The sequence below is a fragment of the Colletotrichum godetiae genome (assembly GCF_030913485.1).
Source record: "Colletotrichum godetiae strain CBS 193.32 chromosome Unknown BDP55scaffold_34, whole genome shotgun sequence".
NCBI lineage: Eukaryota > Fungi > Ascomycota > Sordariomycetes > Glomerellales > Glomerellaceae > Colletotrichum > Colletotrichum godetiae.
Window position 1 is genome coordinate 419954 of NW_026851282.1, and position 20867 is coordinate 440820.

Here is a 20867-nt window from a genome sequence, read left to right on the forward strand (position 1 = left end):
GTTGTTCGTGGTCATCTCGCGTTGAGGTATTCTAGGGCGTATCCTCGCTAAATGCCAAAGAAGGAAGGGCATTGGAGTTCAAGTACAGCTCGTATGGCGAGAGGTCGATATGCCATACGAGTGTGAGAACCCAGGTGCTACCCAGCGACCAGGGCTGGCAAACCTGGCAGCTCTTCAAGCGGTATAAGTTGCGTGACGCGCTGTGTCATTTCATTTACGAGAAACCTTCTCACTGAGGTCAATGACTAGCGTGTCGGTCGCGTCTTGACTAGAATTCCCAGCGAGTCGAACAGCCATCCCTCAGTCCTGGCCCGGTCGTGGAGCAAACTGCCAGAGTGTGAGGCAAGACGTACGACAGAAGTTGCTTCTTTTCATCTGAAGCTGAAAACCAGCAAATTTGCCGCCTCACTTCTGGCCCTGAGGCATCACAAACACCAGGCCCAAAGGGTTGCCAAGCCAGACCGCCCGCCTCACATCTTCCCGTCCACACGTCCGTCCACGAGAAGGGTATATATCCCCCCTCAATTCCATTCCCGTCACCAGCACAGCAGGCGCCCCCTAGGTCGGGGGTCAGGTCAAACTGTGGCGTGGTGGTGGAGTGGTTAATGGTCAACAACTTCGCCAACCAGCCTACTCGACGACAGGCTCAGCGCGTACCCGAGTTCGAATCCCAGCATGAGCACCAAGAGATGTAGTCCCCAGTCCAGCACCGGGGGGGTGAACTCTTGTGTCTTTTTAGATCTTGGAATACTTAGTTATTAGAAAAGAAGGAGATGTAAATACTAATGTGACTTGCTTATACTTAGAGGGCATTTCTATAAAAACTATGTACGCTCAGCACCGTTACATAGTAATAGTGCATTATTCCGTAAGACGAATACCCCGCCGACGAGAGGGCGAACCAAAGCAGACGACGAGAGAGGCTAGAGAGAAGCAATGTGATTAGCGACGTCTTATGTCAGAGGCATAGCCATTGTATGGCTGGAACTGGTTGCAGAGAGGCCAACTCACGCTTTATTGACGACTGAATAACAACTCATCTACCCTGCCAGACTGACTGTGTGGTACGTGTGCCTGCCTTTGAAGTTTTTATCATTTGACGAATCGCCACGCGAGGAGCAATATTTGCGCCGGCGGCTATCCACCCCAAGACAGGCGCAAACTACCATTGTGGCTCTGCTTTAATGGGAACGACCACATCTTGATGTTTTGGTTGATCCCAAAAAGAAGCCGCATGTGGTGGTTCGGTTCTCCACGACCAGACAGCCTGGTCTTGATGAACCAGGAACCCCATGTCCATCCCTTCAAGCTCTTTTACTTCCCCAACAATTTTAGCCCGCCATTTTGGGTCAGGGGAATCGTCCTGGAAACCAATCTGGCCCTCCCAGTTTCCCCAGAGATTCTGGCGCTCGACTTCCCATCTTTGGTATTCACTCCAATGAGTCACCAACATGCGATATTGGAGGCGGAAAGCGTCAAAAATGTTGTAAATGAACTGGAGAGACCAGTTGTCGAAGAACGCGGTTCGTTGATGAAACCTTTCGTAATACTCCATAGCTTCATCTATAGTGTTTATGCGCGGATAGAGATGTTCTCTGCTTGGCGGTGTCGGTCGGCGCTGAGAAGTTGTGTGATACATTAATCTCATCCAGTCGGTGCGTGATAGTAATTCGAATGGGCGTGTGGGACCTCCATGTCCTTCTTTTGGACGTGCCGGGAAAGAACATCGGCCGAGCTGGCTGCGTTCGTGTTGTCGAAATCCACGGCAGGGTCCATCTTGATAAGGTGCGATGCGATGTGTTGAAGACCCTCTCTGTCGGTTGGATGCTGCCACAGGTATAGAGCAAGATGTGTCAGGGAAGGTCTACTGGTATCGGTTAGTATATTTGTTGTCGGAAAGGGCTCGGGGCAGGCATTACGAGACTACTGGGATAAAGAAGGTGATATGATGAAATGTCAAAAGTCAGGTTCTGTCGCTAGGGCATCCTTCTTTTATATCTACGGAAACACCACATCTCCATTAGCTACTGCCTAGATTACATGGTGCACCATGACGTGTCACCCATAGCGGTTCTTCGTGGCTTGAAGCGTCCGTAGAAGCCGCGAACTTAATATCGCATCACATCATGTGAGCAAGTAGACCGCAAGGTGAAGTACACACAAGGTGCGAAGTCAGGAAAGTGTGGCTCAAGATGGGTCAAGCCACATCGAAAAGTGGTAGTGCACAGGGCAGTGCGAGAACATCGCTTCTGTGCTTCCACACAGTGCATACCGCGCTCTGCATAGGTTCACGGGCGCACTTACAGAGCGCTACCTTGGCCTTCTTCTGCAACTTCACGAATACCATCAATTGCGATCCACGACTACGCGCCTCTACCGATCACGGAAAATTCCCATAGACTACGAATATGCGACAAGAAGCTCCACAGCTGTACCGGTAGCGATGTCATCGGCAAAGAACCTTGTCGAATTCCCCGACGTGGAGGCGAAGCTCCAGAAACCGTCCAAGCAATCCGCGTTCGAGAAACAGAGAGCCGAAGCCGAAGCTAAAAAGGCCCGCGAGGCTGCCGAAACCGCTGCAGTATACCAAGACTTTGTAAAGAGTTTCGATCATGATGATGACGACGACCCGAGAACCGGCCGGTTTGGCTCGATGCCCTCACAAAGACCCCAGCCCAAGGTCCCTGGGTTTGGCGGCGTTCCGTTGGGCGCACCCGCACCATCCAAGCGACACTTTGGCGCATCGAATACCAAGAGCGGCCCAGGTAGTCTAGGTCCTACTCCCAGCTTCAAGAGCGGCCCAGGAAGCTTGGGGCCGCCGCCAGGCTCGCTTGGACGGAAGAGAGGCTTCGACGCATACCGACAGGAGAGGGACAGAGATGGCAGGCTCGGGTTCGAGGAAAGGGAGGAACCGACTTCGGTCGCCAAGGTTTTCCACAACAGTGACGATGAGGATGAAGGTAAATCAGACTCGAGAGCCGAGGAAGTTGCAGTGGCCAGACCTACGTTGCGTCTATCTCAGCTGCCGCCTGGAACATCACCTGCTTTCATCAAGTCATTGATCCCGACCAGCCTTAATGTCGAACATGTCAAAATTTTACCACCTATGGGACCTTCAGGCACGGAGAAAAAGTGCGCCGTTGCCATTGTCACACTATCGCCAGACACGCCGGCGACAGATCTGGACGCAGTCGTAAGCTCGCTACAAAATCGCTACTTAGGTTATGGTTGTTACTTGTCGCTGCACCGGCATCTATCCTCGACAGTCGCAACCGCGACGACATCGACGCTGGGTGGCACTTCCGCCGGATCGCAACCTTTTGGTGCCAAGCCCGTGTCCCAGCAGACGGCACCCGGTAATGCGACAACACAGCATGCCTTCCATCGAGGGTTTGCGCCGCCAACCTCGTATGCCCCAAATATTGGTGGAGCAATTAATCGGAGCACTATTCTTCACGTGCCTGTCAAGCCCCCAAACGATGTCAAGATGGTACAACTTATCAACAAGACCATCGAATCGGTTCTCGAGCACGGCGTGGAGTTCGAGGCTTTGCTGATGAGCCGTTCAGAGGTTCAACGGGAGGAAAAATGGGCTTGGATCTGGGACGCTCGCAGTGAAGGAGGTATCTGGTACCGATGGCGCTTATGGGAGATCGTCACAGGAGCGTCTGCTCGGAGCAACAAGGGACGGTATCTACCGCTTTTTGATGGTAGCCACGCCTGGAAAGCTCCAGAGAAAGCTCTGCCGTTCGAGTTCGTCACAGAACTTGATGAGTTCGTATCCGAATCGGAGTATAACTCCTCAGACGACGAGGACTTTGACGGGGAGAACCGCGAGAACCAGACTCAGGGGCCTGAAGCAGAAGCTACCTTCCTGAATCCCCTCGACAAAGCAAAGCTTACCCATCTCTTATCACGCTTGCCTACAACTTTATCGAAAATCCGAAAAGGAGATGTCGCCCGAGTGACAGCTTTCGCGCTCACACATGCAAGCCGGGGTGCCAAAGAGGTCGTCGACATGATCGTCTCGAACGTAGAGAAGCCCTTTGCACTGACGGCGGCCAACTCAGAGTTTCAGTCGAATGGCAAAGAGAAGGGCAGACAAAGGGATGATTCAGAGCCGCCTGAAGCTGAGCCGGAAGAGAAAGCAGAGAAGGAGGGGCCCGACACCAGCGGCGCAAGCCTTGTGGGACTATACATTGTCAGCGACGTGCTATCGGCCTCCTCTAGTAGCGGTATTCAGCGCGCTTGGCGGTATCGACAGATCTTCGAAGGAGCACTCAAAGAGCGCAAGACCTTTGAGGGTCTGGGGCTGATGGCTGAGAAGCTAAACTGGGGCCGACTGCGGGCTGAGAAGTGGAAACGAAGCGTTGGTCTAGTCCTGAGCCTTTGGGAGGGTTGGTGCGTCTTTCCAACGGAGAGCCAGGAACTGTTTACCAAGAGTTTCGAAAGCCCGCCATCTTCAAAGACACAGGAGCAGATTGAAGATGACGCAGCCAAGAAGGGTAGATGGAAGGTGGTTGAGAAGACCTCGATGCCAGCCGCGGATATTGCCTCAACGCGTACCCTTGACCAGAGAGCGCCAGATCCAACAGCTGATAAGGAAGAGGAGGATGTCGAAGGCGAACCAATGGACGAGGAGGATGTTGCCGGTGAACCCATGGAAGAAGACGATGTCATGGGTGAACCAATGAGCGAGGAGGATGTGGAGGGTGAGCCCATGTTGGACGATGATGTCGAGGGGGAGCCGATGGAAGAGGACGCAACCGAAACGGCAAAGGGCCAATCACCATTGGGCGAGGCCGGCAGCAAGGTAGAAACAGCACCAGAGACGGCGGAGACTGACGACACACATACGGCCGGACGTTTGCAATTCTCAACCCAGCCAAAGGGACAGCCTCGGAAACGGATGAGAGCAGTGGACATGTTTGCTGACTCTGGGGATTCGGATGAGGGCAACTAGCCGCGCGTGGCGAGATGCGGGCGCTGGTTCTTGAAGTAGGCCAAGACGACACCAGGGGCGAGGCGGCGGGCTTGGGACGATGGATAAAAACCGATCGCCCTATGAAGATTCAGGGTTATCTGAAGAATAGTATTGTAAACGCATGTGTCTTGACTGGGCCGTGAGCGGGACGGGGTATATGTGGGAGGGATATGGCAGCCGTCCTGCAGAGGACGACGGGGCGGCGTCCAAGTTTGGGCTGCCCGGTGCCGTTTAGAGAGAGCGCGGCATGGCGATGCATAAAGGGTGATGAGCAGACAGGTCCATACGGATAAATGAACGGGACGAGATGTGACGGCATAAGTGAAGAGTCAGGTTGGTGGGTTTACCAACGCACCCATGAGAGCCGTCTACGTATTATACAGGTCTCTTTCTCTCGCCTAAGCAAAGATATCCAACCCAACGGAAAGTTAGGGTAGAGAGAGAGAGAGACGAAGCCGTCTCAATACCAACAACACATCAAAGCTACCTCCAATGCCGGCGCAATGCGGTTATATCACAAGTTCCCACGTAGACACACCTCGGGGTACATTTTCCTGGCCGACTTTTTGCAAGCGCTACGCCTGCACAGCCATGGATACGCATTCTTCGTAGGGAATGGTTTCTTGTTGGTAGAGGGAAGGGGGGTGGTGCCAGTCATTCGCAACGACCGGTCGTTCTGCTCGTTGTGAATTTTTGGGTGGTGCTGCCCGGATCCGGCCAATCAAAACTTGCTCACTTCCCTTGCCTCTCGAGCCTCTGACGGTGGAGAAGGTATGTAGTCGGATTTTTTATTTGCTCGCTCCTACCCTCCTTACGGTGACGACGGTCTTTCTCGCCTTTTTTTATTTTAATTTTATTCCCCACGCTTGAGTTTCCTGATCCAGAGAGTTTGACCGTGGGAAATGCATTCTTTATATGGGTTTGATTCGTAGGACACCCTCGGAATGCTTGAGGTTGAGCATTGAGCATTCGGAACCTGGGCGCGATATCTGTGGGCGGCTATGGACGACTAACACGGGGATGATGGGGGAAACCACTTCACTGGGACTGTGAAGGCTTGTGACGACACACGACAATGAGATCAAGTCCGACAGGGATGGCGCATAGAGATATCCGATTTATTACGCAGTAAAGAAGAGGTTCTACGTACCGACTTCCGAATTTTGTTAGGTAACCTGATTCCCGGCCTGAAGCCTGGATGGAGACCATGAGTCTGAGTCTGGGCCGACCGCGGACTCGGCACCGACTCGCGGGAGTGAGAGGAGGAGCCAGTTAGATGGTCGGCCGTGATGTGTGAGCCAGTGAGATGGAGAGTGCGTGTGAGCGCGTGTGTGTGTGGTCGCACAGGATTATCGGAGTCTGGACCCTTGACTTTCTCTTTATAGTTCCTTTGATGATGGAGTTTCTCATGTCAAGATGCAAGAATGGCAAGAAGAAGAAATATGACCGAGAATGCCTGTTTCCCACCTACCTTCCCACTACCTCGGTGGTCTGTCACCGTGTGCGGACAACAAGATTGGAGATATTTGTTAGGTAGCCACGGTGGGTGAGAAAACGGGAACTCGGTACTAAACGGCGATCCAGAGTTAGCTTCTTATCGAGTTGGGCAGCGTATCCCGGCAGAGAAGAAGGAGCAGCGCGGCTTATGCTGTAGCCGGAGCTTTCTCTCTAGTCAGCCACATCTCTCTCACATCTCTCTCCCTTCCTCGATGCGACATGCCTTGAGTTGGCTATTGGGTAGTATATCTAGCATCTCACAGTAAAGCACCCGCCGCCGGTGAGGGAAATAGACGCTCGGGACGCTTCTGCGGCGAACGCCATCTCAACGTGGGAAGCGCGCCGCCTTCCAGCCCAAAGAGTACGGGCTTTACGGGCTGAGGTCAAGTCCCAACCGCGCTCCGGCTTACCATTCTGAGCACCACGCAGCAGAGGTGAGTTGCTAGTACTGCTGGGTTGGCCCTGCTATTCTGTTGGATAACGTGCCTTAGAGTTGGTTAGAAAGTTGCCGTCAAAAAAAGCTTGCTCCGAACACAGAGTGAGAGAGTGAGAGATAACGAGAAAGGATCATTTGGGGTCATCTCATGTTCAACTCATATAAGGCATTGAAGCAGGCTGTGAGAGAGAATTTGATGTGTGAGCTCGGATTGTAAGACGAGGTTGAGGTGGCATAGCCGGAAAGGGTATCTCTATGTGTGTACTTGTCCCTTGGGCTTAGGTAGACGGACAGACATGGCATGCCGTCTGTGATGAGAGCTGCAGACAGACCCCTCCTCTCGCCCAGGCTTTCATCACACGTTCTCAGGTAAGCATGCTCGTCAGTACGCAGTAGGCACTGAGTATTCAATCTCTGTACTTTTGAAGATTATCTCTGCCATCTCTCGTGTATGTACTGTGGTAGAATAGGGTATCCGAACAAGGCGGAAAGAGAAAGCAGGCGGCGGACAGCAAGGCATGTAATAAACCCCCGCACGTGGGGCTGTTTCGATGCGCTACCGGGATCCTCAACTGGCTCGCTCACCCCCCCTCCCGCCCGCCGCGCCCCATCCATTGTCCACACCCACCGTCGACGCCGCTGTTGCTCGTGCTTCTCCTGGGCGTCCCTCTTGCCGCTGCTGGGGGCTCGGAACTGGTACTCACAGTCTCATACCTACTGAGGTGGGCTGGACTACCTTGGACGATGCCAAGGACCAAGGTAGGACATCGAGCATAGGGGCCGCTAGTGCTGGTAAGGGACCCAGAGCTACCCGAGAGGAGGCAAGTGCCTTTACGCAGTAATTAAGGTAGGTAGGTACCCAAGGTACTCCGTAGGTTGGGAGTTGTGACTCTTGCTGGAGTCGGATCGGGGGAAGGAGCGAGGAAGAGGAGGGAGGAAGGGACCTGCCTTGACTGCTTCCAAGTCAAGTTACCTTACCTAAACTCTTAGGTACTCGACTCGAGCAGGTGCTGCTGGTGTTGTTCCTTCCTCAGTCACTGTGGACTATCCGTACAGGCCATACCCCGTCTCCTCCGACGTCCTCCCCCCCCCCCCCCAAACAGTCCACTGGGGCCGTTTCCTGTTCCCACGGTCGCTGTTTCTGCGCTCTGCCACCACCTCATCCCTCCACCTCACACTAGGTACCTTACCACCTCACTTACTACCACTACCAGGGCGGGCAGGTAGAGGTAGCAACGATTCCACTGCTTTGCCGACCCGGCGGTTCTCTCTGAATCTGCTTTCCTTCAATACCCAGAAACCCGCCCTTACGTCCCCGGCCCCTTTGCGCGCAGCTTTAAACCTCTTCACGCTCGAAACGCCGCTCGTTTCTCTCGCCAATCTCCAGCTCCTCCCAATCCCGCATTCCTCACCTCGACATCGTTACCGAATTGCTTCGCGCTGCAAGCCCGACGACCAGTTATACCGCCGCCGTCCGTTCAACCATCACATGGCCACTCTTGCCCGCTGAGCCGATTTTACCCAACATTGCCGGGTACATAGCTCGCTTGCTTGCGTCGCAAAAAGCCCAGCAGTGGCCACGAGCCAAACGACGACCAGAACCAGAACCGAGACTCGACGACCGCCGCCGCCGCACCTTGAGAGCTGACTCCCGCCTTCATGTTCCACGCCGCCGCTCACTCCCACCGTCCGAGGTCTTTTGGGGTCGACGCCTAAGCGAGCGACATTCATCGCAGCTTTTCAGTTTTGCAATTACTTTTTTGAGAAACCGGCAGACTCTATCGCAATTTGGATAATCGCCAAGTTTTCTTTCGCCCTCACGTATCACAGCAACCTTGAGGGCTACCCCCACCACAGCCCACCATGCCGCTCATCAACGGCCAGAAGATGGCTTGGTAAGTCGCAACGTCCTCTTTCTTGCGTCCCAGTCCTCCGACGTCACTCCTTCTTTTCGCTTCTTCTTCGTATTTACCCTCGTCTACCACGAGACTCGCGACTCCTGTATCCATCGTTGAAACCCCGCATCCTGCTTCCTAATGGAACCTGAGCTGACGATTTCTCTTTCCGCCCTTCAGCGAGCCATGCATCCGTGGTCACCGCTCCACCAAATGCACCCATGCGAATGAACGTTTGATGGTCCCTGTTCGAAAGCCCGGCAGACCTTTGAGCACTTGTCCTCATCCCCCCGCCCGCGGTTGCGGCTGTGGTAGTGTAACGGCCGCCATCCCGAGGAAGCAGAAATGCGGCTGCGGTTCCAGCAACGCCGGAACGCCCGCAGAGTCACCCAGTGTCATCAAGGCAGAATCGCCTGCGAGCGACGCCCCGCCAATGTCTCCGACCAAGGCATCCGCTGCCTCCTTTCGCATCCAAAAATCCGCCCCCAAGGCGGCCAGTCGCAAGCAGTCGTTCGATCCCGTGAACCTCGAGAGGATGGATGCCGCTAATATCAACATATTGCCGCCCTACGACATGGCTCAAGCAAATCACATGCCACACGCCAACGGCGGCATGCCGGGCATGCCCACACCGAGAAACGGGATGGAATATGGCGGTATGACCATGATGGGCGGTGTTAACGGCGGGTTTCATCAACCCATCATGTATCCAATGTTCCCACAGCAGATGCCCGCGCCCATGTTTCCCCCGGGACCCGCCATGTCGATGCCTCAGCCGAATGCCGTGTCACCACCCGTCAATACACCACAAACTGCGACAACGCCCGTTCCGATGGCAGCGTCGAATGGGGGATCTTGTTGCTCAGGAAAAGCCAACGGGACGCCGAAGCCCGCCCCTCCGCCCTCGCTGACGAGCACCAGCACGGGTGGTTCATGTTGCTCAGGGCCGAGCAAAGCCGAGGGGAACTCAACACAGCCTTCTAGTGTCAGCTCGAGCCCCAAGACGCAAGCGAAGCCAAAGACGGGTGGCTGTTGCTCTAGCAAGGCGCCTGCAATAGACACAAATGTACACCATTTGTCGAACGGTCACATGTCGCCGTCGAGCGCCATAGCCATGTCACCTTTCCAGACACCTACCGCCATGCCCCAGGGCATGTTCAACTCGTACTTTCAACCTACAATTTTCACATACCCGCCTCAATACGGATCTTGGATGTCACCGCTGCAGCCTGCTCAGTGGAAGCAGCAGATGGAGGCGCAGCAGTATGGACAGCCAATTCCGCAGCCGGCCGCGTACGGCATGCCGAACTCGCTCTTTGCCCCAGATGGCACAACTCCGATGATGCCCGAATCAACATCACACATGTGTAGCTGTGGCGACGGCTGCCAGTGCGTGGGCTGCGCGGCTCACCCTTACAACGATGCGACGCAAGACTACGTGCGATCCGCATACACCAGCATGCTGGACGACTCTTACGGAATGACGAATGGCACGAACGGCACGAATGGGCACTCGGAGACGGCGACGACCAACGGGACTGGCGCCCGTGGAATCGATGTACACACGAACGGCGAAAATGGCGGTTCTCCTGCTGGTCCGCAAACACCTTCCGATGCAGCCTCAGTGTTGAGTGAAGAGCAGGCACTGTCGGCGAACGACTTCTTCTTCGTGACATATCCGTTCAACGGTGACGGATGCGCTGGCGAGACGTCCTCATGCCCATGCGGCGACGATTGTCAGTGCCTCGGCTGTTCGATACATAACAATTCGCCCATACCCGAGTCAGGATGAGGGGTGCTCGGGTGTGTCGAGCTGGGGTCCGTAGAGGATTAGGTTTTGCGGGATGTTTTACCCTCGACGATGGATAGGAGGGAGTCTTTTACAAGGTCGGCAATGTTCAGCCGTTTCTCGATTTGCATATGCGGTGTTTGGAACGATACCCTCTACTAGCCGCATCGTAATACTGAAATAACAAGTATTTGCTCACAGAACGTTTGACTCGGTGATTGAATTCGAATTAGTAACTATTAAAGCCTTGCCTCGAGTACCTTGCACAGTGAAGCTAATGATGAGTCGGGAGTATCTGGTCTGAGAGAGTCCCGAACCGCCAGGCGATAAGCCCCGGGTTAATTGCCGTAATCTAAGCAATGTTTTCGGAGTGGTCGTAGGCAGGTGAGGGGGAGTCGGCACGGTATGTGCCTGCCGGCGCCGAAATTGGGGTACCCACTGCTCCGGTCCCCAGCCACGCCGCGAGACCATGGAAGTCTCCAATATTTTTCTTACCGTCAGTAGGCACGGACGTTGGCCTCTCGCCCAACAACATCACCGCAAACGACCAACCTTCAACCTACGTTGAAATCCAGCGTCATCTCAATTTTTCACATCTCGAGGCTCACGCGTGTCCGTTATCTGCATTCAAAGAATTCATCTTTACCGACCAGCTCCATTCGGCATCCTCCGAACGTTTCCCACACCTTTCCTTTGGGGGTGCGCAGGCCAATTCGGCTGATCGGCTTCACCGTCGCGGCAGACTGTCGACGCCTGAAACTGTGGTCAAACAAAGAGACGGCACGATTCGACGTTCGACCTGAGATCCTTACTCCACACACCCACCAATTTTCGACTTCTCTTGTCGAGGAAGGAAACGCCATCCTTGTCCAAGGATATCTGACGTTGCGACCTTGCTTGTCACATTTCTGGGGGTGAACCCAAGCGAGAGTGAAAAGCTTGTTTTCTGAGGATCTCTTGAAGGACGTTGTCGCAAACAGACAAGGAGGGGTTCTTGTGTGCGTTGAACGAGGGTCTTATCGTGTATCTTTCATCTCAATCTCATCCGAACTTGGCTCATCCTTGCTTCGGGGTGGCACTTCACTTCATTGGACGTCATTCACCTCTCCTCTGAACCATGGCCGGAGACGATGAACGCTCGGGTGAGTGGAGGGGCGAAGAGCGGAGGTATGGACGGACCCGCTCTCGGTCGAGATCGAGATCGCCGAGGCGGCACCGGGATGAAGTGAGGCGGAGGTCGCCCGTCGGCGAGGGCGGTTCGCGTCGGGAGCGGAGGGCGAGATCGCCTCGTGGAGACGGTGGCGGCCGCGACGACGATCCGGAGGATCGGGATTCGAGACACAGGCATCGACGGCATCATCACCATCATCGACGGCACCGGGATAGTCCTCGTGATACTGCCGGCGGCACTGCTTCGAAAGAGAAGAAGGCGACGGCGGCGGTCTCGTTACCTTACGAGGCGCGGCAGCTGGGCAAGTCGGAGATGGAGGTGTTTCGGCCGCTGTTGGCGTATTATCTCGATTTGCAGAAGCAAAAGGACATTCGCGAGATGGACGAGAGGGAGGTTAGAGGTCGGTGGAAGAGTTTCGTGGGGAAGTGGAATCGCGGGGAGCTGTCGCAGGGGTGGTATGATCCCGAGATGTTTGTTTCTGCCAAGGAGAGGGCTTTGGAGGTTGGGATTGAGGGGGTTCCTTCGCGGAGGGATGGGGGTCAAGGGCGGGAGGTGGTGGGGAGAAGTGAGGAGAGGGAGTATGGCGGGGAGAGGACTGATGAAGAGGAGGAGGAGAATCGTCACCATGGTGAGAATGACGACGACGACGACGACGACGACGACGATGATGGTCTTGGACCGAGGTTACCGCCCACCTCGCGCGGCACCGGCCAGCGTTCCGGCCCCGGGATCCCCAACATGGCAGACCTCTCCCTCCAACGCGAGACCCTCGCCGAAGACGCGGCGCGCGACCGCTCAGCGGCGGTCACGGATCTCCGACAGGCGCGCAAGGAGGACAGGAAGCTGCAGCGGGAGAGGTTGGACGACGTAGCCCCGCGCGCGGAGGCGGGGACGCGGGAGCGGCAGCTCGAGAAGAGGGCGGCCGTGAATGAAAAGATGAAGGAGTTTCGCGAGAAAGGGTTGGGTGGGGATGGAGGGACGGCGGAGGTGGGCGAGCAGGAGCTCATGGGTGGCGGGGATAGTTTTGCCGAGTTGAAGGCTATGAAGGCGAGGGAGGAGAGAAAGAAGACGGAGCGGGAGGTTCGGAGGGAGGAGATTGCGAGGGCGAGGGCTGTTGAGCGGGAGGAGAGGGTTAGGGAGTATCGGGAGCGGGAGGAGGGGGTAATGAAGGGGTTGAGGGAGTTGGCGAAGCAGAGGTTTGGGTGAGAGGGGGGGATGTGAGTGAGGAAAGGGGGACGAGATTGATTTATAGGAGGAGGGCAGGAGGTTATCACGCCCTAGGTTCCAGGTTTGAAAGATTATTAGTATATCAACCGCTGGCAGATAGCAGAATGTATACCGTCATTCTTTGTTTCTAGGACTTGACTCGCAGTTTGCTGAAGGGGGTCTTCACGTGAGTTGAGAGAAAGGGAGGCAGGAGCTTATCACACCCTGGTTCTAAGTCCTGAGCTGGTAGATTGCTGGTATATAAAGCCGTTGATACCTTAGGTAGCAGGACGAACGCACCAATTCTTTGTTCCGAGGACTTATCGGGGAGATGTCTGGGCTGTGAAAGTTGGCTTCACATGAGTATAAGACTTCAGTGGAGAGATGGTAGGTAAAAAGTAGAAACAGGTCGATAAAGATCATCTTTGAAGAAATTTAACCTCCTTCGCTGGCTTGTCACGTTCGTCTTACTCGTTTGAACGATGTGTTACGAACACGCACGGGTTGCTGGATAGTGACGGGAGTTGCTTGATTTTTTTGAGTAAGTCTCCTGAATGAATATGCTTTTGGTAATGTGAATGTAGGGTGCCTTGATAGTAAAATGAGTTCCTTGACGTGAATATGATTCTCTTGAACTCGGCCAACTTAGACAAATGCGCGCCCTTTCAATTGATACGAGCCCCTTAGATGAACTTGGCGATTTAAAAGGAAGATGGGCAAGCTTACCTCTAGCAAGAGAACGGCACCTGCCAGCTCTCGAAGCCATGTCATGACCTATGGAATTGAGATAGCTCATATCAGGGGCATTAAAAGGTCAACAATTCACATAACATGATCTCAAAGGTTGAGATGACCATCTCAAAGACCTTGACGCGGGAGAAACCCCCCTCTCCTTGACCGAAGCCTGTGATAGCATCGATATCAACCCCCAGATAACGAATCCCCCCAATAACTCAATTAGCCATGGTTGTAAATATCCCCTTCCAGCTGAGGTCTACGAGAGATAGGAAGCCGGGCACCTTCCAATTGCTGAGATGCTTTCCCGGGGGTGAAGAATTGCAGTCTTACCCCGTACCTTCCCCCCTCCTCCCTCCTGCCCTCCTGCCCTCCTTCATCCGAAGAACCTGGAAGACTACCTACCATCTTACTACTCAAGACACCTATTCACCTCCTCCTATCACCAGCACTCCCGGTCGATTTGGCTGAGTGGTTTCGACTCTGACGCAGAGTCGCATCAAAACAAATACTCCAATGAGGCCAGTGCTGGTCCGAGGGGCGCGCTGTTCAATTCAGGGCGGGGGCGTGAATTCTCCAGTAAGTTATCACTAGCCCTCCTTTCCTTTCCTTTTTTTTTTCCAGAAAAGAAAAAAAAGATTTATTTCTATGCCTTCTCCATGATTTCATCCTCAGTAGGGGATCTTTTTGATATCCATTCCATTCGTACCCCCATTCTTTTTGTTTATCCCAGTCAAGATATGCCCACCCAGTTCTTTCCTCATGTTCATTTCTCATCGAATCCAACTTGCCCATGGCTCAGATATCACCATGCCGCAAGGCATCAAGTAGTACTTTCCCTTTCATATCCGCTATCACCAACGCCCTCATGCCTTGCCCTCCTCCAGCAACTCCTTCGGCCATCGCACCTCAAACCCGCTCACCGTCTTCTGAATCTCCAAATCACCCGGGTCCCCATCAAACAGCGGCTTCTCCATCTTCTTCTCAAACACCTGCTCGACAAGAAATCCCCTCTCTCTCACGACATCAAAGAACGCCAAATCCTTGTGTCTCAACCACGGCCGGTACGACGTGAAAAACACATAAGCCACGCTCCCCTCCTTCCTCGCCAGCGCATCCCAGATCGTGTCGGCGAGCTTCCCGTGCTCAGAGTGCCGGAACAGCAGATCTGCCAACACCAGCACGTCAAACTTTCTCCCCTCCTCCTTCTTCTCTTCTCCCTCGGTTGAAGTCTTAACAATCTCCGCCAGCAAAGGCTTCACATCCGCGCCCCAAACATACCCCTTGGGCACTACAACCCCCTCCAAATCCCCCGCCTCATCCACATTCTTCTGCATCGTCATGACGATATCCACATCCGGAAAATCCGAAACAACGACGCGCTCTGCACCGAGAATCCCCGCCGTCAAACTCGGCAAGCCCGCTCCCGCGCCGAGCTCCAGCACCGTCTTGCCCTGTACGCGTGAGGGTTCCGCTTCAAAATAGTCCGAGACGACGCGGCTTCCGTTCCAGAGGTGGTGCGCTTCGGTGGGTGAGTAGCCGACGAGGTGGAGGGTGAGGACGCGGCCCGAGGCGAGGGTGTGGGTTTGGAAGGTTGGTGGCGGGGTGGGCGGGTAGTAGTCCTCCGGGTCGGCGAAGAGGTCGCCTGTGCCTGTGTCGCCGTCGGCGACGTCGCTGGATGGGCTCATTGTGAGAAGTGTGTGTCGTTTGTGTGATGGGTTGTTGGTGTGGGTGGCGGTGTATCACAAGCAGGGACTGAGGGGTTGGATTTTTGATACCCTGAATGAGGGGCAGATTCGAGTGAGAGAGACCCTGAGATGAGCTGGCTGCGTTGTCTCGTTGTGAGAGCTGGGGAACTATGCGATAAGCTTCTCTGTAGGAGACTGCTTTCTTACTGAGTAGATCTGTCTGGAGCGTCAGTCAGGATTGGGCATGAGTGAAGGTGAGATCAACTTACTTCGATGAATGCGGGGTGTAGAGGGGTGAGTCGCGAATGAGTCGCAATTTTCGATGTCTTTTTTTTTTTCTCTTGCGACGAAGTAGATGTGGGTACAGTGTGAGATCGTCGTCAAATTCCCACTAAGAGATGGCAATATTGGTGGCCTTCACCACAGTGTGAAGCAGGCGCTGGCACCTCATTTTTCGAGTCTACTTCCAACACTTCGTTTCAGTAGATTGACCAATCTGTAGAGCTGAAGGACACTCAGTAGAGCTTTCCGAGAGCAACTAAATCCCATTGCCAATCATTTTATGTCGGTTGAATAGTCCCATGGGGAGGTGTTTGAATCTTTCCAAATGTGCCGGAGACTCTTATGTAGGGACAACGGCCCATTTCACTTATGTCTCTATTCCCTTCCCTGTGTGGCACGTACGAGCCTTTCAGGAGAAAGGAAAAGAGATACTCAGGCGACACCTCGAGTTTGCTCTCCTTCGATCAGAAAATGAACGAAGAAAAAGGCCCCTCACGTGATTCTTCTTTGAGCGATAGGACTCATGGTGTCGACCTACTCACCTAACATGTCACTGGTCTCCCAGGCATACCCGATATAAGGACACGCACCAGAGGCACCCGGCATATCTCGAGCAAGGGCAGCATACATGCTGCTGATGCTGGACTCTGGGACTCGAGGCTGGACAGACACAGATGCGGTTAAGCTTGCGCTGCGAAGCTGCCTGGGTGTTCACATCCACTCGACTCACCCGACTTCTAGTAGAAAGAGACCAAAGAGACCTCAATCAAAGAATGCCCCTTCTAATGCTTATTACCCAGCGATCCATACTCGTTCGTCACGTATAGTGCAGATGAGCGTAATGACAGGCTAGTGAGCATGTTCCCAATGAGATGAAAACTGAGCTCTCCCATGAAGCAGCTCTGTTCTGCTCGCTCTCTAAGGGCCAAAGGCTGCCTCGGATACGTCCTTGTAAATACGAGTTTAACAGCAGCCCAGCTAGGTTCAAGAGAATACCGGCTGAGTCCGAGTTAGTAGAAGGATACTATCGGCATCAAAAAGCCTCAAGTGAAAAGGCTCGATGCGAACGACCTCCTTTCAGTAAAATATGCAATGGCACAAAGGCAATCCAAGCTCGCCTCCTTCAGGATTTACTTCCACTGCTCAGCGACCCGCACATGTTCGTTGGAGATCGTATAAAAGGACGTGATAGGAATACCGGGTATATATCTCTAAGCTTTGTAATGGGTTGTGCCCTTGTCGGTATCTTGGTACGAAAGGGAACCATGAATGCCGGGAATAGTCAAGGCGAACACCTGTGATGCGGATTCTTCAGTCTCCAGCTCCACCAGAAATGTCTTGAAGAAAAGCTTTATGCCATGGCACCCGACCGCGTTTTTACACACAGGATCCAGTGCAAACACGTGCTCTCGATAACGCAAGTAATCGATTTGCCTGATTTAACAAGGCAGATGCTGTAGCATAGACGTCAATACAAGTTCCAGCTCGATTTACATAGGCACCTTCTAGCTCCTGACTACCAACTCGACTCAGCCATTCTTGACCTCCAACCCCTTCAAGGCCGACAGCTAAGGTGCTGATAGCGAGCCGAGGACCGAGGATACCAGTCAGTCATGAAGACGGGAGGCTATGAAAAGAGACTTCATGGGCAAGAGACAGCAAACGTACGTTGACATGTACCCAGCAGGCAGCCAAGCTCTCGGTCAAATCGCAGATGTCGCTTTTTGAGTTCGAGACAGTAAATGCGAACACTTGATAGAGAAGTCTATATCCTATATATTCCCATCCGAGTGTTGGTACTGATTTAGATTATGTGACTTCTATAGTCCATCACTATGCTACTATCGAAAAGCTATCTAATAAATCTCCAAAGCTGTTCCTCAAAAAAAGGAAGGCTGCCAACCGCAACTGAGCCAGAGTTGGTGCTGACTAGATATAGCCGAGTTTCAATAATGCGTACTGCGCCCGGCTACTGGACTGGATCATTTAGAGCCCGCAAGGAGCAGACATGTCGCCAAGCTTGGGATCTTTCTCTTTCAGCAGCTTCTTGAATGCATCAAGCTCCTGGTCCCGCTTATACATACGTCACGCACAACCAATCTTCGTTAAGCTCGCGGTGCGCCCTCTGAAAGCTTGTCGTTGTATCGGTCATAGACCTCACTGGTCACCTTGGCCACACGAATCGCGAGATTGGTGACGGCCACGTTGGATAGAGCAGTGTAGTAGATATGACTAAGGATGTACTGTCCTTCTGGGAAGGGAGGATTTGATGGCGATGGGCCACTGGTACGGCGTGTTCCCTTCTAGACCTGTACGTATTAGCTTCCGAATAGGTCGATGAGGGCAAAGGGATACATGTATGGTCATACGGGGAACGGCTTCAGGTGACTGTTTGGTATGAGGAAGGAATACGGTCACCTACACCCTTCCTACTCGCTCGACTAATGCACGAATGTCACAAAGAATCGCCCATTTCTTGGACCTTTGCACCCAAGTCGGAAAGGAAGAAGTTGTCACCATCAAACTCTGCTAGCGAGGACGAAGAGCAGGACGAGGTCATCAGGACGCAGAACCAAGACCTGCCTCAGGACGAGAAGATCTCAGAATGACAAGCAATCTAAGAATGACTCCACAGACCTCACCGAAGTGCACCAACCGGTACCTCAACTGACGGCTGATCAGGTCTGGGCTATGAATGAGCAATGGAACAGAAAGCAATAAGCCTAACACCATCAAACCCAGCCGCAACATCAGGGAATGAATATGACCCGACAACGCAAAGCGTGAGGCCCACCGATACTTTTGGTTTTTAAAAGCCACTGCAGCGTTTACATTTTGACGAAGAGTGACAGACTGCACGGTAGACTTATCATCGCTTTCAACAATTAGTAAGATAGCTCATACGCCAGCCAAGTTGACGAAAAATGAAGATTACAGAATCTGCTCTATAACGTTCGTTGTCATGGATATCTCTCCATAGAATCAGCATGTATTTAGCCTATGCCATAAGCGTTGATAACGAGCCACACATCAATAAACAACCACTGCAGAGTGATCTCAGCAGCCTTGGCGTTGGAGAAAGCCATGTCACGACGGAACGTCCGCCGATTATCGGGATCTCGACAGTCATGATGGAGGGGTCCATCCAGCACATAAAGCTTCGTTGATGGACCGGTTGGGAGGGTTGCATCTCCCGGCACTTGCGGGCATGTCGGGCGGGTTTAAACATTTCGGGAGTCCAAGCGAACGGGTCAGCCAAGACGAACCATGGTCTCAGGGAGCCCCGAGCTTGAACCTTTGATCACTGCGCTCTATCGTTCTGGATAGCTCAATGTTTGTTAGTGTTTCGAGAGATGATGGGGGTGTTGAAATCTTTGCTTTCTGAGGGAGCCTATTCAGACGTCGGTCTTTGTCCCGCGTCCGAGTCTTTGGTTCGCTGTTCCGCGCGTCGAGACCATATCGATTTGGTTAGCCGTGTAGCTTCCCGGATCAGAACGGGAAGACCTTGAGATAGGCTGTAGGTGGCAGGGGAGTGCTTATGCAAGACTCTAGCAGAGTTCTTGATGGAAAACCTTGATCCGCCGGCAAGTTGGATAGCAGCTTCAGGCGCGATAGAGTCCCAAGGCCCAAGGTCCATCGTCCAAGGGGGAGCTCCCGGCCGGAGTGGACACGAATTCGGAATGGAGGGGATGCAAGAAGGAGATGGAGCTTAGCTGGTTTTGACACATTGGCGCCGAGGTTCTCCTCCCCCGCCGGACGTTGAGGAACCTTTGGTTGGGGTCGTGGATGCCGGGGGATTACAGAGCGACGTGGGGTGGACGGGGAGAAGCAAGGCAGGGGATGTCGAGGAGCAGAGTTTCGAGTACGGATACGGGGTTACTATACGTTATACAGAGTCAGATATGGCAATGCATCCTTATGAAGCATAAAGGCTGAAGACAAAGGCTCTGTCCACCGAGATGGAGGCCGGTGAGGTTGCCCTGGTCGAAGGTGCTGTCGTGTAAACGAGGGAGCGATGGGAAACATTGAAATGGGGAAGGACAATCCGGCGATTGTGGGGCGGTTGACAAGAGCATGGGGCAGGAAGGAGCATGGAGTATAGGAGCACAGACCTTGTCACCAGTGGGCCTATTGCCTTACCCCACACTTTGCACCTTCCAGGGCAGGTTGATGGGGGACACAGGCGGAGCAGGTGCGTTCGCTGCACTTGCCTGCTGCAGCTTCCTCCTTCCATGGATTACTAAGGACGGAAAGTTAAGACTCAAAAGACACTGAACCTGGAAGTTCTGAACCGTACGAATACTCCGTACCTACCTTACGTACCTCCCTAAGAATGTTAAGGTACCTTGGCTTGAGGGAAGGTGCCTGAGGTGACTTCTACTTGCCTCCTCCTCCTCCGCACTGGATGCTTCCCCCCAATGGAGCTTGGCTCCCTTCCCGAGCTTTCACCCATTCCCACCTCCCACACCACCCTCTTCTCCCCTCTCCCGTCATGGCCTAGGTACATATTTCACCACACGCACAACAACAAAACTGGAACCCTCCGCCGAGTTCCCTTTGCCTACCTACTGCAAGCTGCAGCCATCGGGAAATTTCTCAACTGCAAGGTAGCTTGGAGATGGGATGTCACGCTCATGGAAGGGTCTCCAATACGAATGGGTCCCCGAAAATTCGATGCAATTTCCCGCCAGACAGAAGGCCCCCTTCGAAATCGAGAGGAAGAGACTTGGACGAAGCAGAGAGAGGGGGGAGGGGCAGCCTGGTCAAGTGAGCCACCGGCGTATCGGCCGGATGCTTGCCGGGCCTCCCTCAGAAGAGAGAAACAATAATTCACGAGAACGACAAGAAGCATGAGGGAACTGACGGATATACCCTTCCTCTTCCCAAGGTCCAGAATGGGCTGACAGGGTTCAGCATGATGGATCGACTGAGCACACACTAAGGTACGGACACACATCCAGACATGCCCCAGGCACGGAGTATGGTTTGTTCTGTCGTTCTTGGGGTAATTATCAGAGGCAATGTATCTCTTCCCTGTCCTGTTCTTGTCTCCTCCTTCTGACCATTGATGCTCTTGCGTTGCAGTTGCACCGAGACACCCGACTGCGACTCTTGTGCCCGCTTCTCTCGTCGCTACCTGGTCTCGACGGGCAGATGAACCTACGTGGTACGGTGTTAGGCCAC

General features: G+C 53.6%; 5 protein-coding genes across 5 annotated transcripts; 3 read left to right on the forward strand and 2 right to left on the reverse strand.

The window, feature by feature from the left end:
* Positions 1 to 1162: 1162 nt before the first annotated feature.
* BDP55DRAFT_634521 (uncharacterized protein) lies at positions 1163 to 1776 on the reverse strand (the record flags this gene model as incomplete). Its single annotated transcript, XM_060572671.1, has 2 exons — positions 1163 to 1618; positions 1690 to 1776. The coding sequence occupies 2 exons, from the start codon at positions 1774 to 1776 to the stop codon at positions 1163 to 1165; spliced, it is 543 nt and encodes a 180-aa protein (XP_060427021.1).
* Positions 1777 to 2326: 550 nt separating this feature from the next.
* On the forward strand, positions 2327 to 5021 carry BDP55DRAFT_238283 (coatamer subunit protein). The gene has a single exon (XM_060566193.1). It carries the CDS (start codon positions 2444 to 2446, stop codon positions 4961 to 4963), a length of 2520 nt encoding a protein of 839 aa, XP_060427022.1. The 5' UTR covers positions 2327 to 2443; the 3' UTR covers positions 4964 to 5021.
* A 3768-nt stretch (positions 5022 to 8789) lies between these two features.
* On the forward strand, positions 8790 to 10872 carry BDP55DRAFT_671711 (uncharacterized protein). The gene has a single exon (XM_060575474.1). It carries the CDS (start codon positions 9051 to 9053, stop codon positions 10602 to 10604), a length of 1554 nt encoding a protein of 517 aa, XP_060427023.1. The 5' UTR covers positions 8790 to 9050; the 3' UTR covers positions 10605 to 10872.
* Positions 10873 to 11718: 846 nt separating this feature from the next.
* On the forward strand, positions 11719 to 12978 carry BDP55DRAFT_695795 (uncharacterized protein; the record flags this gene model as incomplete). The annotated part of the gene is made up of 1 exon (XM_060577509.1): positions 11719 to 12978. The coding sequence occupies one exon, from the start codon at positions 11719 to 11721 to the stop codon at positions 12976 to 12978; it is 1260 nt and encodes a 419-aa protein (XP_060427024.1).
* Positions 12979 to 14352: 1374 nt separating this feature from the next.
* BDP55DRAFT_671716 (nicotinamide N-methyltransferase) lies at positions 14353 to 15702 on the reverse strand. The gene is made up of 2 exons (XM_060575475.1): positions 15671 to 15702; positions 14353 to 15617 (listed from the first exon to the last, which is right to left on the reverse strand). Exon 2 carries the CDS (start codon positions 15399 to 15401, stop codon positions 14580 to 14582), a length of 822 nt encoding a protein of 273 aa, XP_060427025.1. The 5' UTR covers positions 15402 to 15617; positions 15671 to 15702; the 3' UTR covers positions 14353 to 14579.
* Positions 15703 to 20867: the final 5165 nt, after the last annotated feature.